This window comes from Scatophagus argus, chromosome 21 (genome assembly GCF_020382885.2).
Source record: "Scatophagus argus isolate fScaArg1 chromosome 21, fScaArg1.pri, whole genome shotgun sequence".
NCBI classification, from domain to species: Eukaryota; Metazoa; Chordata; class Actinopteri; family Scatophagidae; genus Scatophagus; species Scatophagus argus.
Window position 1 is genome coordinate 18,967,325 of NC_058513.1, and position 18,315 is coordinate 18,985,639.

General features: G+C 43.7%; 1 protein-coding gene across 3 annotated transcripts in view; it reads left to right on the forward strand.

Annotated features, from left to right (window-relative positions):
- The window catches only part of LOC124052296 (glutamate receptor ionotropic, delta-1-like), a 99,560-nt gene extending 83,327 nt beyond the window's left edge, over window positions 1–16,233 (forward strand). For 2 of the 3 annotated variants that reach the window (XR_006841981.1, XM_046376367.1), the window contains 2 exons: window positions 4,474–4,583; window positions 4,698–5,500. Coding sequence is in view for 2 of the 3 variants with exons in the window: in XM_046376367.1 (XP_046232323.1) it covers window positions 4,474–4,547 (74 nt within the window). In the remaining variant the exon portion in view is untranslated. Of the gene's footprint in view, window positions 1–4,473; window positions 4,584–4,697; window positions 5,501–15,694 lie in introns of those variants that run through there. The other variant, XM_046376368.1, reaches the window with a different exon arrangement.
- Window positions 16,234–18,315: the final 2,082 nt, after the last annotated feature.

Below are 18,315 nucleotides of genomic sequence, written 5' to 3' on the forward strand. Positions count from 1 at the left end.
TGAACACGCTCACACAAACACACACGGAGCAGTGAGTGTGTCGAGTTCATCAGATAATAAGGCGAGGGCTGATCTGGTGTCAGCTCAGGCACAGTTTACAGGCGGGTGCTCACAGACTGCTGATGGTGGAGCTTCTCAAACATGCCGACACAGCGATTCTCCTTCCCATTGCTCTGCATGTCAGCCAGCCATCCATCAAACATCTGTCTGCTTTGTTGTTCTTCTCTGTGAGTTTCTTTTCTGTCACGGCAACAATAAGAAGAATAGGAAGTGACATCACAGGTCACAATGACAGATTCTTAACTTGCCCAAATGGTTGTTTGTAAAAGCAAAAAACATCCTGTATAAACTGACTGAGCCCAAGCACCAATCACAGCTCAGGTTTACTGCAAATGTGTGTTGGCTCCAAATGTCGATTGTCGGTCCTCTTGATCACTAATAAACTGCATTAGCTTACATCATGCTGCAGTGTTAACATGGACTTGTTTCAGCTGCGTTTTCCTGTGTCATCTGTTCCTGCTTCCCGACTCTCTCATATTTTATTACCTCAGCCCACCCCCACCTCCCTCCTGGTCCATCAGCTGAGACGAGGGGTCTCGACTTTTCTTCCATATCAAAGCTTGAGCCTGCTCATCAGTAGACAAATGAGCAGAGAGGAGGAGGAGGAGGAGGAGGAGGGACGGGTGAACACACGGATCACAGATGAAGAGATTGAAATGCAAATGAGGAAGCCGGACGGACGGACAGACGGGCGGACGGGAGGCTCCGCATGTTGTTTATGACCGTTAACACATTCATGACTATCAGTCCAAAAAGCTGCATCAATTTGGAGAATTTACTTCTGAGATGAGAAAAGCAGCTTTAGAAAAAGTCACACCTGTGCTTTGTACGTGTTGATGGACAGCATGAAATTAATATTTATAGTGTTTTAACAACAACAACAACAACAACGAAAAACTGCATCTTTCTGGTATAAAGCGACAAACGTAAAATAAGATAAAAAGAACCCGATGATGAGCTCAAAAAATGCATATGTAATCAGCGTTTAGTTTTAAAAATAAGAAACTTGTTGAGGTGACACGCGGCCGCCACAAATAAAAGACCAACAGAGCAAGACTTTGAGCGATAACCAGTTTTCACCAGCGTTAACGCTCCACTGCTTCACAGCATGACGATGAGGCAAACACCGTGACAGAGCATGAAGGAAGAACAGCAGCCAGTGGAAAACTCTGTAACATGTGAGGCCTGGATTGTGTCGGACCAGCTGTGTGGAGCCATTTTATGTTTCCTGTTGTTGTTTTTACATTTTTAAACAACTCTCCAGCTTCTGAAATGCAGAAATGTTTTGTTGATAAAGAAAGATCACAGGACTTCCCATCATCATGAGGGCGAAGAGATAATGCTGGAGTTTCCATTTTTGGGTGCACTGTTCCTTTAAGGACACTGTCAATACCAAGCTTTTGGTCAAAGAGAAATTGGCAGTGAATTGCAGTACTGTCACCAGCTCCTGAGAGGCAGCCCTGAGGCCTCGCGAGTCTCCAAGACCTTCTCACCTTCTCTCAGCTGTTGATAATGAGTCTTGTCACATCAACGTGCCAGAAAAACATCACGTAATCAACCTTAAAAGCATGTTTTGATGCCATGTGATTTAACGAGGGCCCAATCAGCAGCCCCACTGACTGAAACAACCCCAGAGATGATGGCTTCCACAAGGTTGGAATCTCAACACACGCCGCAGCTGATCGACATGTCGACGTTAATATCTAAAAGTAAAGACTTTCTGCTAAAGTTCCAGTATGAATTAAGCTGCTAATTACAAGTAACTCTGAGCATGCTCAGACCGTTGTGAGGAAGACTTGGCAGATCAGCACACTGTATCTGCTGAACTGTTCATCAGATCAAAATGGAGCACATGAGGCACGACGGCACTCAGCTCTGCTCACAGCACTTATCTAAAATAAAGCCGTAAAAATAAAATGAGCCAAACAAACCGAGAAAGAACTCAATTAAGGCCCCGAACTGACTCAGCACAGTGAAGGCACCACGCCGGCCTCCGTACAAAGAAACGAACATCGTGATTACAGCGTAATGAGAGCAATAACAGCTTATCTCTCCGTCGTACGTTCGGAAGAGGAAACGCGAGCTTGTGTTCTCCGCTCACACGCACATTAATGAATTCATCCTTCACGGGACATCCGAATGATTTAACATAATTTATTCATCTGCTTTTTACATGCACAGACTCTGAGGACGCGGTTAACTTGAGTAATCTCCACTGGGTTGTTTGCATTCCTGCTGGAAAAGGACAGCAGGATTCTGAACACATGAACACACACACACACACACACACACACACACAGAACCTTTCACATGAAGAAACCTGAGCAGTTCATGTGAAAGATAGCCAGCAGTCCAGAAACACATTCAGCTTCTTGATGTTTACTTCCAGTCAAAGCTCAGGGAATAAAAACCCCTTTGCTTGCAGGCATTCAGACCCTGTGGCCCATTCAGTCATAAGTCAGTGTGTGCTTTTCGCCTTCCGAACTGCGTTTCCAAATCCATTCATTCTAAAAGAAATAAATGTATTTTTGTTCAGATTTCATCGTCTCAGAATGAGCATGACAAATTTAAATTTCCGCACTTCGCATTCAGTGTGTGCTGGGGCTCATCTCCCCTCTCTGCTCAGTGTGTGTGTTTTCAGTGTGTTTGATGAGGTTTGTTGTGACCCGGTCGGGTCTATCTCTGATTCCTCTCGTACATCAGAGCTGGTTTGTGCAGCAGCAGCAGAGAAGAGAGGAATCCATGTCAACGTTATTACCCGAACCTCATGAATCCTCATGAATCTTTCATTAGAGCTGAGCTATTAGAGGCTGAGAGAGGCAGACACTCACATAGTGTATATGCACATATTTCTACACGTCTGTATGTCCACGTTTACCTCGTAATGTTTGAACGCCTTCTGCATAGTGATAGTTTGACACTGTTGCTCATGTCAGATGCACAGAGGAAGGAAAACAGTTGAGTGTGTGTGCGATGCGAGCCACAGGTCACACCTCCGCCGAGCCTGCAAAGTCCTGTCAGTTCTTCATGTTAATTATGGAAAGTATTTTGATATTTTTATTCTTGGTCTGCATTAAAATGCACATAGTAATTGACAGTCAGAGGATACATGTGGTTTAAGTGCTCAGATTTATCTCCTGGCCTGTGCTCTGACTGTCAGTTAGTTTCCCGCTTTACTTAAATGCAGATGTGTGAAACGCATTTCATATGTGATAATCCACATGAGAAAACGACGTGTGACTTTTCAGACATTTCAGAAGTGAACTGTAACTCGCCGATCACGTGATGGCGATGACATGCATTTCACGTGTGATGGAAGACTCTGAAGTCTTTGTGATCCTGCCGCCTAACAGAAGTGATTTAATGATGCACAGAGTTGGAAACTTTGGATACAAACAGCTGATTGCCCTCATATGTCTTTGAACCGTGCTGAAGATGTGCTGTTTGTCATGCTGTACGTTTGTCTGACTGCCATCGAGGACTGCATGACAATCAGCCTCTGAGACTGAGGTTATCATCATCACTTCCAGCGTGTTGGCTCCTTTTCCTCAGCTGTAAGATCTAATCTTGGCAATCTTGGAGTTTTATTTGATCGGGCTTTGCGATTCAAACAGCCCATCAAACCACTGACCTGCACATGGTGCTTTCATTTCAGAAACATTCCTAAACTCAGATCTGTTGTACTGCAGCCTGAGCTGCAGATCATCATTCATGCTTTAATGTCATCTGGACCAGATTATTGTAAGTCCCTGCTCACCTGCCTCAGTGAGTCGTCTCTGGACCCTCTTCAGCTGCTGCAGACCAGATCCAGCAGGATGACTCACATAACACCCAAAATATCCTTCTTGTCTTGACTTCCTGTTTTAAAGTTCCGTCTTTGGCCTGTAGATCCTGCTCGGTCGGGCCCCAGCATACGTGTCTGACCTGCTCCACCTTCACGTCGCCAGTAGGTCATTCAGGTCCTCTGATCAGTGCTTACTGGTGGTCCCTCACACTCAACTAAAAGATCTGAAACGATAACTGTACCTTTGCAGCGGTGGCTCCGACACTCGAACGCTCTTCCTTCAGACTTTTCCCTCCGTGGTGTCTGTTAACATCTTTCAAAAGGCAGCTGAAGACACGATTTTTTAAGGTTCCTTCAGGTTTCTTGTCATCAAACTCTGCACTTATACGTTTAAGTTTTTCCTTTTATTGCTCGAAATTGTTTGCAGTTTCAGTCGTTAAATACACAAAAAATGGGAAAAAAGTAATTCAACATGACTGTGCAGATATGAATGGAGCTGCAAAAAGCAGTTAGAAGGTGTAAGTTTGTTCAGCCAACAGTTTTCACTGTCGAACATCCTGAAAAGCAGTGAATAAAACACATCCTTTTACAAAGTGCTGTGTTTTGTGCTGATGCACCTTTTTATTCAGGTTTCACACCCAGAAGTCGGTGGATTTACATGCTGCAGGATGGATTTCCTTGGTTTTGTCTGCAGACAGCATGAAATATGGCCAAAACAGCTGACAGCGATGACAAAAAGGTTTTCAATTCAAATGAATTCTTTCCTGTTTTTTCCCCTGGAAACCAGTTTATTTATAGCCAAGCTGATGGAAACAGATCTCATTTGGTTTTCTCTCAAACTTTTGGTTTCCAGAAGTTAGCCCAAAACTGGACAGACGGTTTGATGAAGGAGACGCCAGGCAGGAGAGACAAACTTCTTCTCTGCAGGATGTCAGCGCTGCACCTCAGACGCCCTCATCAATATTTATGAATGCGTTTTCGATGCCATCTACACGGCACTTAAACGCAGCGTCGTTATACAGCACCCGTCCCTCAAATCGCTCCGCTGTATTAAAACAGTCGATAATGAAAGAGCAGCTATTAGCGTTTACCCTGAGTGACCCAAATGGCATTGCAAGTGGGACACTTAACGTCCGCCATTTTCCTCTGCAGCTGACATGCTGGGGACTGAAGCTCGATTCCTCCACCAAAAAATTCAACTGTGAGTCCAAACTTTAATAGTAAAGTCATTAACAAACCCGTGTTTAGTTTCCTCTTTTAAATGTCGGGAATCTGCTCATTTCCTATGTTTTAAATCACTCTAAATGTGTAACTTTGAGCTCCTATGCATCTGAAGATGTTACTTTGCTCTAAGAACCTCCAGATTTTTTATTTTTATAATTGAGCTTATTATTAATGAGCTTACTTTAGGCCTGAAGCACTTTAAGGCTGCTTATTGTTTAATGCATAACATCTCAGCTCGTCTCACTGAAACAGATTGTGGTATCAGAGTGTCAACATGACCTGCAGTCTGAGGGACCCACTGTGTGTGTCAGCCTCTCATTGTAAAGCTCTGTATAAAGAAAGACAGCAACAGGACAACACACACACACACACACACAGCAGCCTGAGGAAGACCGGCGTTGGTGGCTGAAAAATGAGTTTGTGAAGAGAAGTTTCTTGCTCCAATAGCTGGCCTGTGTCTCCCCAGGAGATGTGTGTGTGTGTCCTTATGGTGCTGGTCTGGCCCGTCGATGCGGGCCTCGGACTGAGTGCTGCCCAGGGAGCGGAGGCCTGACGGGGCAGAGTTTCAGTTCAGGACAGAGCAGATGGACACTGCACAGTCCCTCTGCAGAACCCTGAGCACAGGCTGAGGTCCTCTCAGAGTACTGACTTCACAGCCAAAGTGCAGTCCAGTTGATATTTTGTGCCATTAGCTGCAAAGAAACTCATCGCCAAGAGAGAACCTAACGAGGCCACATCCTCTCAGACTGTGGTCCAGGGGGTCTGCAGCTGACTGGACTGTGCTCATAGTTCTGCTTTGAGGGTTAGCTGGTTAGCATGCTGACGTCAGTGAAACAGTATGTCTCGAACATGACGTCAGCACTGTTGTTCCTTCACATTCTGCCGACGATGTTCATTCATTCTGAATCCTGAGAATATTACATGAAGTGCACCTTTAAAGCTTTATCTGTTGTGTTTATTGTGCGTATATTGTGTTTGCGTGTGTGTGTGTGTGTGCTGGCGTGAACTGTCACGGCTTCAGACATCAGAAGTCTCAGTGCTGCTTATGTGGACTTGTTGAGTTTTGTTCTTTCTTGTTTGGTTGGGGCAGCCCGGGCAGCTGCTGCTGACGGCCACGCTTTGTGGAGATCATAATTGAGTTTTGGCTCCACAATGAAAGATGATTTTAAGTGAGGAGAAAACAGAGACGGCTGTCTGTCTGTGTGTGGGACATTTTGTTTATCTCTCACCTCTCTGGCTCGCTCTCCCTTTCACACTGCCTTCACTGTAATGGAAAGGACAGCAGAGAGACAAAGAAAGCATCTCCTCCCATGTTGATGTTTCTCCACGCTCTCTCTCTCTCCTCTCGCTTCTTTCCTTTCTGTGCCTCGCTCGGCCCGTCGGTTATTTCCCTCCGGGCTCCGGTGGCTGTTTTCATTGTGTGTCGGTGTGAGGGTTGAACTGGTGATAACACTCTGCGGGTACCTGAGGCCTCAATGAAATCACTGCAGCACACAGACGACTAAACATTTCTCACTTAATGGAAGAATTGCTCTTCAGACCTTGAAGTTGTTGTGAGGAATTTTATTCTCCATTTGTTTTTTTCTCTTTTTCTTTTTGAGGAACAGCAGCTGTGAGAGCAATTTCTGCTCAGTTGTGTTCTCTTGATTTTCTGGCTGACTGAGGGGATGTTGTGTTACTGTGGCATGAGTAAGAAGACACTCCAGAGGACTCTTGTCCTGTTACTGTTACACTTCAGTTCACACACACTGTCATTGCAGTTCAGCTCTGTGCTCTGCTGTAGAGCCGTAGGTCAAATGTACATTATATAGACAAAAGTATTGGGACACAAGCAGGGACTTTAATGGCGTCTCATTGCAAACACACAGACAGCTTTGCAGCTCTAACAGCTTCCACTCTTCTGTGAAGGCTTTCCACAACATGTTGGAGTGTTTCTGTGGGAATTTGTGCCCATTCATGCAGTAGAGCATTTGTGAGGTCACACACTGATGTTGGACCAAAAGGCCTGGCTCACAATCTCCGTTCCAGTTCATCCCAAAGGTGTTGGATGGGGTTGAGGTCAGGGCTCTGTGTGGGCCAGTCAAGTTCTTCCACACCAAACTCATCCAACCATGTCTTTATGGAGCTTTGCTTTGTGCACTGGGGCACAGTCATGCTGGAATAGAAAAGGGCCTTCAACAAACTGTTGCCACAAAGTTGGAAGCATAGCATTGTCCAAACTGTCTTGGTGTGCTGGAGCATTAAGATTTCCCTTCACTGGAAGTCAGGAGCCCAAACCCTGAGAAACAGCCTCATAGAGAGGCATGTCCCAATACTTTTGTCTATATAGTGTGTGTGTGTTACTGTTGTCTTTTATGTATATTGTTATTCTATAACATATCACATCACATCACCTGCACAGGTGTTTGTCATGTGATCAGCCCCTGTTCACCTGGAGACATGACAGATATATTATCTACTGTTTCAGTGATTCTATTTTATTGTGTGTGTGTTTATAGAGAGAATTCGTCATTCAGAACAGATCCTCAAACAACACACACACACACACACACACACACACACACACACACACACACACACACACACACACACACACACACAATATTTTTCAATGCCAGCAGCCACTGCCAACATTGCAAATGTTTGTGACAGATGTGCTGTCAGAGGTGTGTGTGTGTGTGTGTGTGTGTGTGAGTGTTGTCCTGGATACAGTCTGAGTTTTGGGAGGGTGAAGCAGAACTGCCTGCCTGTCAGTTTCCTGATTTAATGTTTCCTGTTTGACCTTTCATTCAGTTGGCCATGTGAGCGACCTGCACCAATCACAGCTCATTATTGATGCTTTCACTGCAGCAGACGCGACTGTTCTTTAGCTAACGTCTTCCTCTGCTGTTGCAGCATCCTGCTGTGGAAACACGAGGAGTCTAAACGATGAAATGAGAAGTAAAACCTTTGACAGGGCCTGAGCTCAACTCGAACCTCTCCTCTCCATAAGGTCCCCTGATGAATCCATTCATCATGAGAGGTCAGAAAAAATCCATTTCCGCTGGACCTCCCTGTTATCACGCTGACATCTCGAGTAAACACAAATGTTTGGCATTTTTCTGGACTAAATAACTGCAGCTAGCTAATAATCCAGTCAACCACTTGCTTCAGTCCTCGGTGCCTGCAGTTAGTTTGTATGGAGCTTATTCACAGTTTGTGAACATTTGGCAGATTAAAATCCAGACCTCCCATCAGTTCAGCTCCAACTCAAAGTCAGACTCCAAACTTTTCGACTGAAGTTCTCTCACACACTCTGCATGGCTGAACAGACCTGATTACCTTTTCACTGCAGTCGTTTTAGCTCTTATCTCTTCCACTTCAGCTGTGTGTGTGCGTGTGCGTGTGTGTGTGTGTGTGTGTGTGTGTGTGTGCTTGCATAGCGCAGTGTGCAGGGATCTGCCCTGCAGTGTACAAACGTCCTACAGTTCTGAGCCCAGCTGAGGGCTGCCAGTCAGGCCAGTGTGTGTGTGTGTGTGTGTGTGTGTGTGTGTGTGTGTGTGTGTGTGTGTGAGAGAGAGAGAGAGAGAGAGAGAGAGAGAGGGACTGAGGGCGAGTGAGGTAACGCTGAGTTTAATGTGAGCTTCCAATAACAAAAAGGTGCTTATGTTTTAGCCAATCGGTTCCACTGGAGCCTGGAGACAGGTTCCCTTTTTCTATTCAGCAAATAAACGAATGAAATAATTTTGAGTTAAGCCAATTGATGCGACTTTTTCATGCTCAGGGCATTCTGTTGTCGGGATAGAAACTGGGCCGAGTGGGGTGAGAGCCAAACTGCAGCGATAGGACGCGTGGACACGCTCCAAGGAAGAAAGTGAACTTTTTACACAAACAGGATGCTGTGAATTCAGCCTCAGCAGTCCAGTCTTCATCCCTCAGGAGTTTATTAGTGAAGGAGCTCTCAGGTGAATCACAGTTATGTACCCCGTTCGGGTCACGGGACCCCGCAGCGGCCGCAGGTTTTCATCGGCCTCAGCTGAGAGCGCCTCACATGGAAACACGACGGCCATTTTGCCCCTTTGCTGGTCTGGACGTTTTCCACATGCCTCTGCTCGAGCAGCACTCAAACGTCTTTAAGACTGCAGTTACCACGGTAACGTTGTCATTTTTAGCCGTTTCACACTTTGGCTGATTTTGAGTCATCAAAACCAAAGTAAAAGTACTAACTAAATGACAGAAAAGCAGTTGTGTCTTCCCGGTTTTCCTGCTTCATAACTGCAGCTCATTTCACCTGACTGATGCCTAATTGCCAAGTGATCCCGGCGCTCACAGGGCGCAAAGAAAAAGAGCTCATTTCCAAAATAGCACACGTATCGATAATTTGGACTTTTCATTTTTCACCTTTGTTCTGATTAAAGTCTGATTAAACAGCAGATGAGTGCAGCTGAAAAGAAAGCAGCTGATTCAACCACAAAGCTTTCGTTGAGGGGAATAAACTCAGCATAAGAAGGAACACTGCTTCTCTCTCAATTTTCATTTCTGTCCAAAAACTCAGAATTTAGTGCAGACGTTGCATATTAATGTTCCCAGACGCTGCAGAATTCATTTTGGAGTAATTATCTGAAGTTGTTCAGTAAAACAATGTCTCTGAGTGTAATGTCGCTATCAGCTGCAGTGCTGAGAAGAGTGACCTGCGACCCTGTGGATCCTGTGGATCCTGTGGATCCTGTGGATCCTGTTGATCCTGTTGTTCCTGTGGATCCTGTTGTTTCTGTGGATCTTGTGAAGTAGCTCTCCATAGAGTTTCGGTGTTGTTTTTCTGTAAAGGCAAAGGGTTTTGTATTGTGCATTGTGCATTGTGTGTGTGTGTGTGTGTGTATTTACCAGTCTGTGTCACTCATACTCTGTCTTCTTGTTGTTCTCTCACGTCAGCTGGAGTTTATTTTTGAATTTCTATGAAGAAAAACTGTCAGTGTGTTTTACCAAAAACAAGCAACAGGAAGCAGCTTAAAATCTGATTCTGTGCACTGAAGGTGGGAAGTTTGAGCATCTTAGAGCTCTGATTGATCTGTAAATATGTCTGGCATCACAATGAGCATCAGTGTAATTAAAACACAGCAGAAATCATTGAATCGACTGCAAACTGTTACTGGAGAAGGAGGAGAATACAAATTGGAAGATGAACCATAAGGACATCACAGAATAAATGATAATAATGATTATAATTCTAAATTTATATATATATTCTGTATATTTATTATTCACTGTGACGCCTCTCACGATGAACAGTTAGTATAAAACTGACTACTATTTTAACAGTTTGTTAATCAGCTGATTATTCTCTTCAGTTATCATTCCACCCATAACTTATAATATACTCAGTTCAGTTTTACACAGTATAAGTTGACATATTCAAATTATTAGTTAGTGGGCCAATGCACTATTACTATTCAATTTCTTTACTTCTTCTTCTTATTAGTGGGCCAATGCATTAATGCAAAGCCCCATTCTAGTGCCCCATAGAGCATATGATTATTATTTTTTTTTTTAAACAAAATAAAAGGGTTTGTTAATTATTATGAAGTTCAACATGGGACATGATCGAATCCCCTTTCGTCCATTTCATTTTCCTACGAGCGGACGTCAGTCAGGAGTAACCGTACATCCAAGCCGGCCTGCGTGGTTCCCATTCCAGGTCTCTTTCCTCTCCCGTCCGGCTGGGGTGTTTGACCGGTCGAAAGGTCCAGAAAAGGTGGTCTTAATCCAAACACTGTGCCTCTTTCTTTCACCATACACACTAACTGTTTATTTATCACGTAAAGTCATTTATCAATACATTATCAATACATTTTATATTATATTTCGTATTTCAACAATTTATCACTTTAGCTCTTTTGTAGCTCATTTCTTTACTTTAAGCAAACAATTTTAGCTTTAATTTATCACTTACATTTAGCTATCTAAATTTAGCTATCCATCTCTGAATGCATAATACAAACTGATAAATGCTGTCAGGCAGACATGAATAGTATTTATTTGGTTCAGCTTAATACATAGAACTGTTAATTCCAGGCTCACAGCTGCTGTAAACACGAATCAGAGGAGATGCAGGAAAGTATCTGTTATTGGTGGCACCTCCCTTTGGAGACGCCAAATAAGCAGAGGAAAATAGATGCATGGATAGATTTTTTTTTGTTTGTTTTTTTGTTTTATTGTTATTTAAAACGTGGGAAGGAACTGAAGCACTCGGAGTAAACCCTGATAACACAGTTAACATGCACATGTGTGCTCCTCACAGCAAGGAGGTTAAGGGCCTGGATCTGAACCTTCGCCTTGTTGCTGTGAGACACATGTGCTGACCTGACACCTGAAGTCCTGCGTCATATCCTGAACTCAGCAGGGCATGAGGCGGGACCTCGGGTCTCAGTAGACCTTTTTCATAGCAGAGATTTTGATTTTTTATAGCGGGAGCCAAATCTGTTCTGGCCAGGACAAAATTTCCTCCTCAGATTTGCCACGATTGTAACGATTGACTGCTTGACATATCTGAGGACAACAACGGACTTCATTTTATTTGCCACCTTTCTCCAGCAGGATGTTTTGGCCTTTGATTCTGACTGAACTTCTTCCATTATATAGTTTTGAATAAATTCTGAAATTTCAGAGACTGTCTTGAGTACATCCTGGGTGGTGCTGGACACAAGCTGTTCATATTCATTTTCTAAAATGCCATCTTTATTAATGGCACTGATACTTTTCACCTGTTTATCCAGGATGCCCTTGATAACTTTGATGGCTGAAAAGGTCAAAGTGGCCCTGGAGGAAACACTTTCTGGTCCTCCTGCTTCTTGAGGAGCTGTAAAATCCTCCATCTCCTTTAACGTTGGTTCAGTTGTCAGGCTTTGTTGTTAATGCATGTATACTTGTTCTAGAAACAGAACTAAACAGGATTTATGTTATAACCATTAGAGTGACCCTTGAAAGCTTGTGGATCAAGGGAAAGTTGGCTTTAATCCTTCAATGACATCACAAGCAATTTATTATTTGGAAATTTTTCACTCAGCAAACCCGGCCCCCCAGCAACCGTTGTCCAATAGCAGCTTAGCAAAATAATAGCCAGGCAGCCAGGTAGGCAGGGTTCCTTCCGGCAACAAAGCAAAATTTTTGTGAAGAAATGTTCTAGTTATTATTAGTTTTATTATTAGTTAGTTTTCTGAAAGATGTCAGTTAACGAACCGGTTCAGCTGCAGTTCAAAGCACTAAACAGCTCAAGTTTAGGGAAGGTGGGCTGTTTACCACAGTCATAATCCAAATTTGAACATGTGAGGATGTGAAGTGAAAGAGGACTCAGAATTGAGCCCAGAGGGACGCCACAGGGAATGTAAAACCAGGCTCGTGTGGTCTGGTATCCAATTCCCACAGACAGCAGGGAATTGGTGGCAAAGTAATGAGTTTGAGCTTTTTACCTGTGGGGACCAGCAGAGACCAGCTGAGAGAGAGGGAAACTGCCTGCCCTCACAAGCCACCACTAACACCACCGCAACCTCCAAAATATTCAGATATTGAAGTTTGGTTCTGAGCGAATGGCCGACAGCTGCAAACAATCATCTGCTCTACATTAATTTTAGTCTGAGGGGGCAAAGTGAATCCTGTCAGTCAGTTTGTCACTCATTTCTAATCATCTGCATTGTATGGCATGCAGAAATGTGTTGCATTGTTATGGCAGTGCACAATACATAACAATACATAACAATGCAGCTCATACACACACTCACTTTCTGCCTCTTTTCTCATGTTCATGTCTTTCTGTTTTCCTTTACAGGCTATCACTGCCTCATTCATACTATTCTCCCTGTCATCAAAAGCCAATTACTCTCTTCTCCTCAATCCGTCTTTCTCTGTTCCACCCCCCCACCCTGCCACCAATCTGAGGGAGCAGGATCTATTGTAATAGGCTTACAGTCCTGACAGCCTTATGACTGGGCTGTTGGTTATTGTAATTGGATTAGGTTGGAGATAAGCTCGGTGCCAGTAAGACTCTTAAAGTCTCAATCTGTAGTCCAGAGTTGGCGCCCGCCATTCACACTTTCTCTCCTTCAGTGTGAATGGAAGCCAGTGGCTGTCAGCGCGTGAAGAAGTCAGTTTGTGTCAGTCTGACATACATGAGGTGTGACCACGAGATGTGGCCGATTTCCACGGTCTGAAATGTGAAATCACATCGCTCTACATGCAGTTTTTTGGGATGGTGTCAGATTACCTTTTTGAAGAATGTGGGCGTCGTACCTGTTGAAGTTAAAATCCAAAGACAGACTCACAAAAAAAGTTCACAAAAATATGACCTTTATCGCCTTCTTCAGACTGCATCAGCTGGCAGTACATAAAAGTATATTCACCCCCTAGAGGTCACATACTGTGATGGACACACTCACTGTATATATACAATGTACATATTGGCTTTTTACACATGCACATACCTGTATTTTAAATTTTCTTAAAAATTTGAATACAGTTTTTTGTAAATACCTGTACTTTGAGATTTTAGTTTTGTTTATCCTATCTTTATTAAGTTTATCCTATTTTTTATACTCTGCACTTTTCTCCTTTCTTGGTCGGGAATACTGCATGTGCAATGTCTGTAAAAACAAGAATTTCCCTCCAGGGATTAATAAAGGAAATTCTGATTCTGATTCTGATACAGATTACAAATTTAAAGCATCCGAGTAGTAAAACCTTGATAATGGCAGCTTTATAATGTGAAGTTCCTGTCTGTGTGTGGCTGAGATCCGTCAGCTCATCTTGCTTGTTGTTCTTGCCGCCATATTTTGTGATGTGGTTGTAGATGTGGTTAAATTACAGTGCATTTTTAAAACTCAGCTATCAAATATTTATGTTTTCAACTCCACAGTGTGACTCATTGGAAAGAGCAAATCACTCAGACCGCCACGTTGAAGGGTTCAGTCTTCTCCGGAGGTTACTAGTCAAAAGCAGGAACACTGGCACGGTTAAGGGTTTGATTCCTGCAGTGATCCCCCGTGCTGTAAATACTTTCCCTCCTCCTGCTTCCCGGTGATTTGGATTAAAGGATGTGCACTGAGTAGAAACTAGTCCGTAGGGGACCTTTTACCAAAGCTTCGTGTTGGGAATCCCTTGTCAAAATCCCACAGCGTGAACCAAAGGATTAATGTTTCTGCGGCTTGGGGTGGGAAGAGTGATTGGAACGCCAATCATTGACTTTGGCTTTATTGGATTTTCAGAAGTTCAATAGAGAACATGTTAGCTAATCACATTCAGGTTTTAACAGATGGTGATTAATTATACGAATTACCGTAACACAGTTATTGGTTGAGGAATAGCTTATTGGGTCTTTGGGAGTACCAGCAGAAGCAGTCGATGGATCGTTGATATATCCTCACTCACAGGTGTCATTAACAACATTCTGACAGAAGGAAACAGCAGCTGAGGTTGGACACATGCATTAACTTCTTAACTCCTCAAATTGTCTTCAGTTAAGTGAAAGGAATATACGACTGAAATGTGACTGGTGTTTGCAATCTGAAACCGGTTAATGATTTACTTCCCAAAATATAATGAACAGGAACCCAGACAACCTCTTTCAGAACAAAAGCCTTTAATATGACCTGTAGACCTCGTTCACTCTGGACAACAAAACCACCAACATCTTCCTTTGCCTTTGGTCAGAAAGGATGAACCAGAATTGATTGCCGATCAAATGACTCTGCAGCAGTTTTTCTGACAAGATGCTATGAAGGATGTTACAATTCAGGAAGTTGGGGTATAAATATTGTTTTTTATTAATCTCTGTTCAAAAGACCTCAAGATGCTTTTTAGAACAAGTTTGACTGTCTTCTGGATGCAGTCTGATGAGGTATATGATCTGCTGCCTTCTACTGTTCCCTGTTTTCTGGAGTATTTATGATGTTGAACATGACACAGCAGAAAGCTCATCTGTCGACAGGAAGTCTCGAACCTCTTACAGGGTCCATTAAGACTGAACATAAAAATGTGGCTTGATGAGGAACAGAAAGAGAGAGAGATGACACACCACACACACACACACACACACACACACACACAATGTCGGTTGGATTCATGAAGGAGCCAATCACGTGCAGACGTAGGACGGTGGACCAGTCACCTATGACACTGTAACATTTCCAATGAAGAAGAGTTAAGCGACGACAAAGCGACCACCATTTAACACACGTGTTGGGTGCTCTTGAAAACTTCTCTTCTTTAATGCAAATGGACTTTGACTCTGACCTCCCTGATATCACCCAGTCCTGCCATCAACTCTGTTACCTGCCAGTGACGACTTCCTGCCTGCCTGTTTAATGTGTTCTAACAGATAACATGGATGCACAAATTGTAGGATTGAGTCCTGACATTTTGGCAGTTGGCTCACTGGTAATTTCCCACCATGCTCTGGGCTTTTCCACACCAGGCTTGTTAATAACTGGAGCAGCTGTGTCTAATATCACTCCATTCTTTACCTCCTTGTCCCACTGAGGCGACTAGAAAGCAGAGATGTCATCCTGCACGTCAAGCCAGGGTTTCACTGGACGCTTTGGTTCACTCAAGCATGTAAATTACTAATGTTTCTTTATTTTCTTTTGGCCCTGTTTCCAGAGGCAGCACATCATTGTCACTGAGCAACCAATCACATTTATCCTGATGCATCCTGGGAGGTGAACTGCACCATGGGAGCCATCAGAAATTATTACCTCCCCTCACAATGCACGTAACCGTCTCCTCTCCATCGTTTACCGCTCTCGTACGTTCTCCAGACTCTGTAGCGATCTAAAATTAACTCCCTCCCTCTGAAAATCAATGCAGCATCAGGCCTCATCAGGCTGAAGGGTTTTATAGGCTCCCATGGCCAGGAGAGAGACCACGGGATGGAAGCGAGAGGGAGGGGGAGAGATTGATGGCCGCTCTGATGGAAATCCCCTGCCGTGAGGTGCCTGATGGAAACGAAGCTCGTGCTCATTCCTCTCGAATCTGTCACTGCTCTGTTCCTTTTTTTAAAATATAACTTCTCAGGTTTTATTTTGGGCTCTCGAAATCCTACTGATTCACCCCATCCGTTGCCCGCTCTCCGTCACTGAGCTTCATGTCCTCTTTCTTGTTCTTTCTGTTTTCTCTATTGGTCACCTTATTCGTTCCAGCTCCACCATTTTCCCAGTTCTCCTCTCCTGCCTGAGCTCAAAGTTCCCCTTCATGTTTGTGTCGTCTTTTAAAATGTTTCTACCTATTGGTCATTTAGTTTCCTCTGCTTTCGTTTCCTAACATACCTAACAGAAAATGCTGTGTTTGTACGGTTGCACATTTAAATTTTATTGCTTTATTATTAATTAAATAAGGGCAGCGGTGTTATTCAGATAATTATGGTCTCCTTGAAAACAGAAATAAAATGAATTCCTTCCATTTTAATGAAGCAGATGCAGGCTGTATGTCAGCACCACACTCGTCACTTGGGTGAACATATTTCCCAGTCAAGTGTTTAATTGTCTAAACTCTATCATAAAATGCTAGATAAAATAAAAGCAGTTTCATGAATGTTATAATTAGTTGATTTTTGGCTACTGTTTGGCTTTCTTCATGACAAGCCTCACTGAACTCTTGCGTTCTCTGAAACTGTTTTAAAGCACCAGGGAAGCATTCATGGGAAATGGAGGCAAAACAGCCACCCAGTGGAGCTTTAATCAAAATGTTTTCATGGCTAGCAGATGATTCATCTACATAATGCAGCCAGTACGGTCGGCCAGGCGTACCTGTGTGTTTCTACTCAACACATCTCACCCTCAGCGGCTCACTCAGTGAAATGACCATTGATCGCCATAATATGGGCGTCACAACAGATATTTCGCCAGGAGTGTCGCCATGTAAATCAAAGCACATCGATAGCGATGTGTGCACAGCTCACCTCACTGTAAGGGTCGGCGTGATGGATGGCCTTTGATTTGTCGTCTGCTGTCAGCGAGCGAGATGGAGGACCCCTCGCTGCGGACCTCTAACAAGCTGCATGAGACTCGCCGCTCAGGCGGTTTGATAATTATAAGGTGAATGTGGTCGATGTGTACGTGCGTGTGTGCTTGTGTCAGCTGTCCTGCCCGTATTGTTTGTCCATTAGGGCTTAGAGACCTGATGGTTCACACGTCCCTCCCCATTTTATTGTCTTTGGTGCAGCATCAGGTTTTGTTCTCACATGCTGACGCTGATTCTGACTGATTAGGAGTTTGTTTATCTCCTGGACTAATGTGGGTGAAATACCCTCGTGCATTCGCTCACCAGAAAATAATGAGAAAAAAGCGGCACAAAAACTTGCTGATCTGAACCAGTTTTACTCTTGGCTGCAAAACATAATCTAATTCAAACATGACCTGCATCTCAGATTTTACTGCATCTCATAAAATCGTCTGAGTGAGGCTGTCTGAAATCTGCACAGCCAAGAAGATAAATATTTTTTAAGCTTGGATGCACACTAACAGTTCAGAGTGGCCACAAAAGGATCCCTGACTGACTTCAGAGCACATTGACCTGAACCAATACAGCACCGTCAGCTGCCATTTTTAGAAAACCTGTCAGAAACCTTAGCCAGCTGCTAACAGTCACTTCAGTGCTCCTGGTGGTGGCGCCGATGTGGACAGAAAACAGGCCCAGAAGGGACGTAGTTCTCAGGGGCTCCACCGTGGGAGTTTCTTTGTCTCAGGCCACTCCCTGAAGCCAAAATCTTCACCTTAAGCTGCTAAGCTAGAAGTGTTAGCGCGCACGCCGTCCTCAGAATGCCTCAGCGAACCATGAAATGTTTTTTAGAGTAAGAAAAGTCACCTGACTCTTCCTCAGCCTGGGGGTTGGGAGACCATTCTTGGATGAATTGTTACTTTAATGCTTTTCATGACAGAGTCCAAGTGAAAAGGAGTCAGCTCGAGCAAAAAGAAAAGAAATAGCAACTATTAAAGTAATTAACCAGAATCTGATTAGCTGTTGGATGTGCATGTGAATGCAACTTTATCGCATTTAGAGAAGATTGTATAGGTGGGATTAGTATTAATTACACACAGAGTACAGTGCGGGGATTTACCAGCAGATGTTGCTTACTGTTAGCGGAAGCTAAGGACTGATTATAATGGCTGTTTATGCTTTTTGAATAGCTGTAAAAAACAGATTAGTGGCGGAGAAAGAGATGAGTCAACATGACTCAGCTTTGTCGGGGTTGACGACAGCAAAAATATTACACTTGGCCTCTA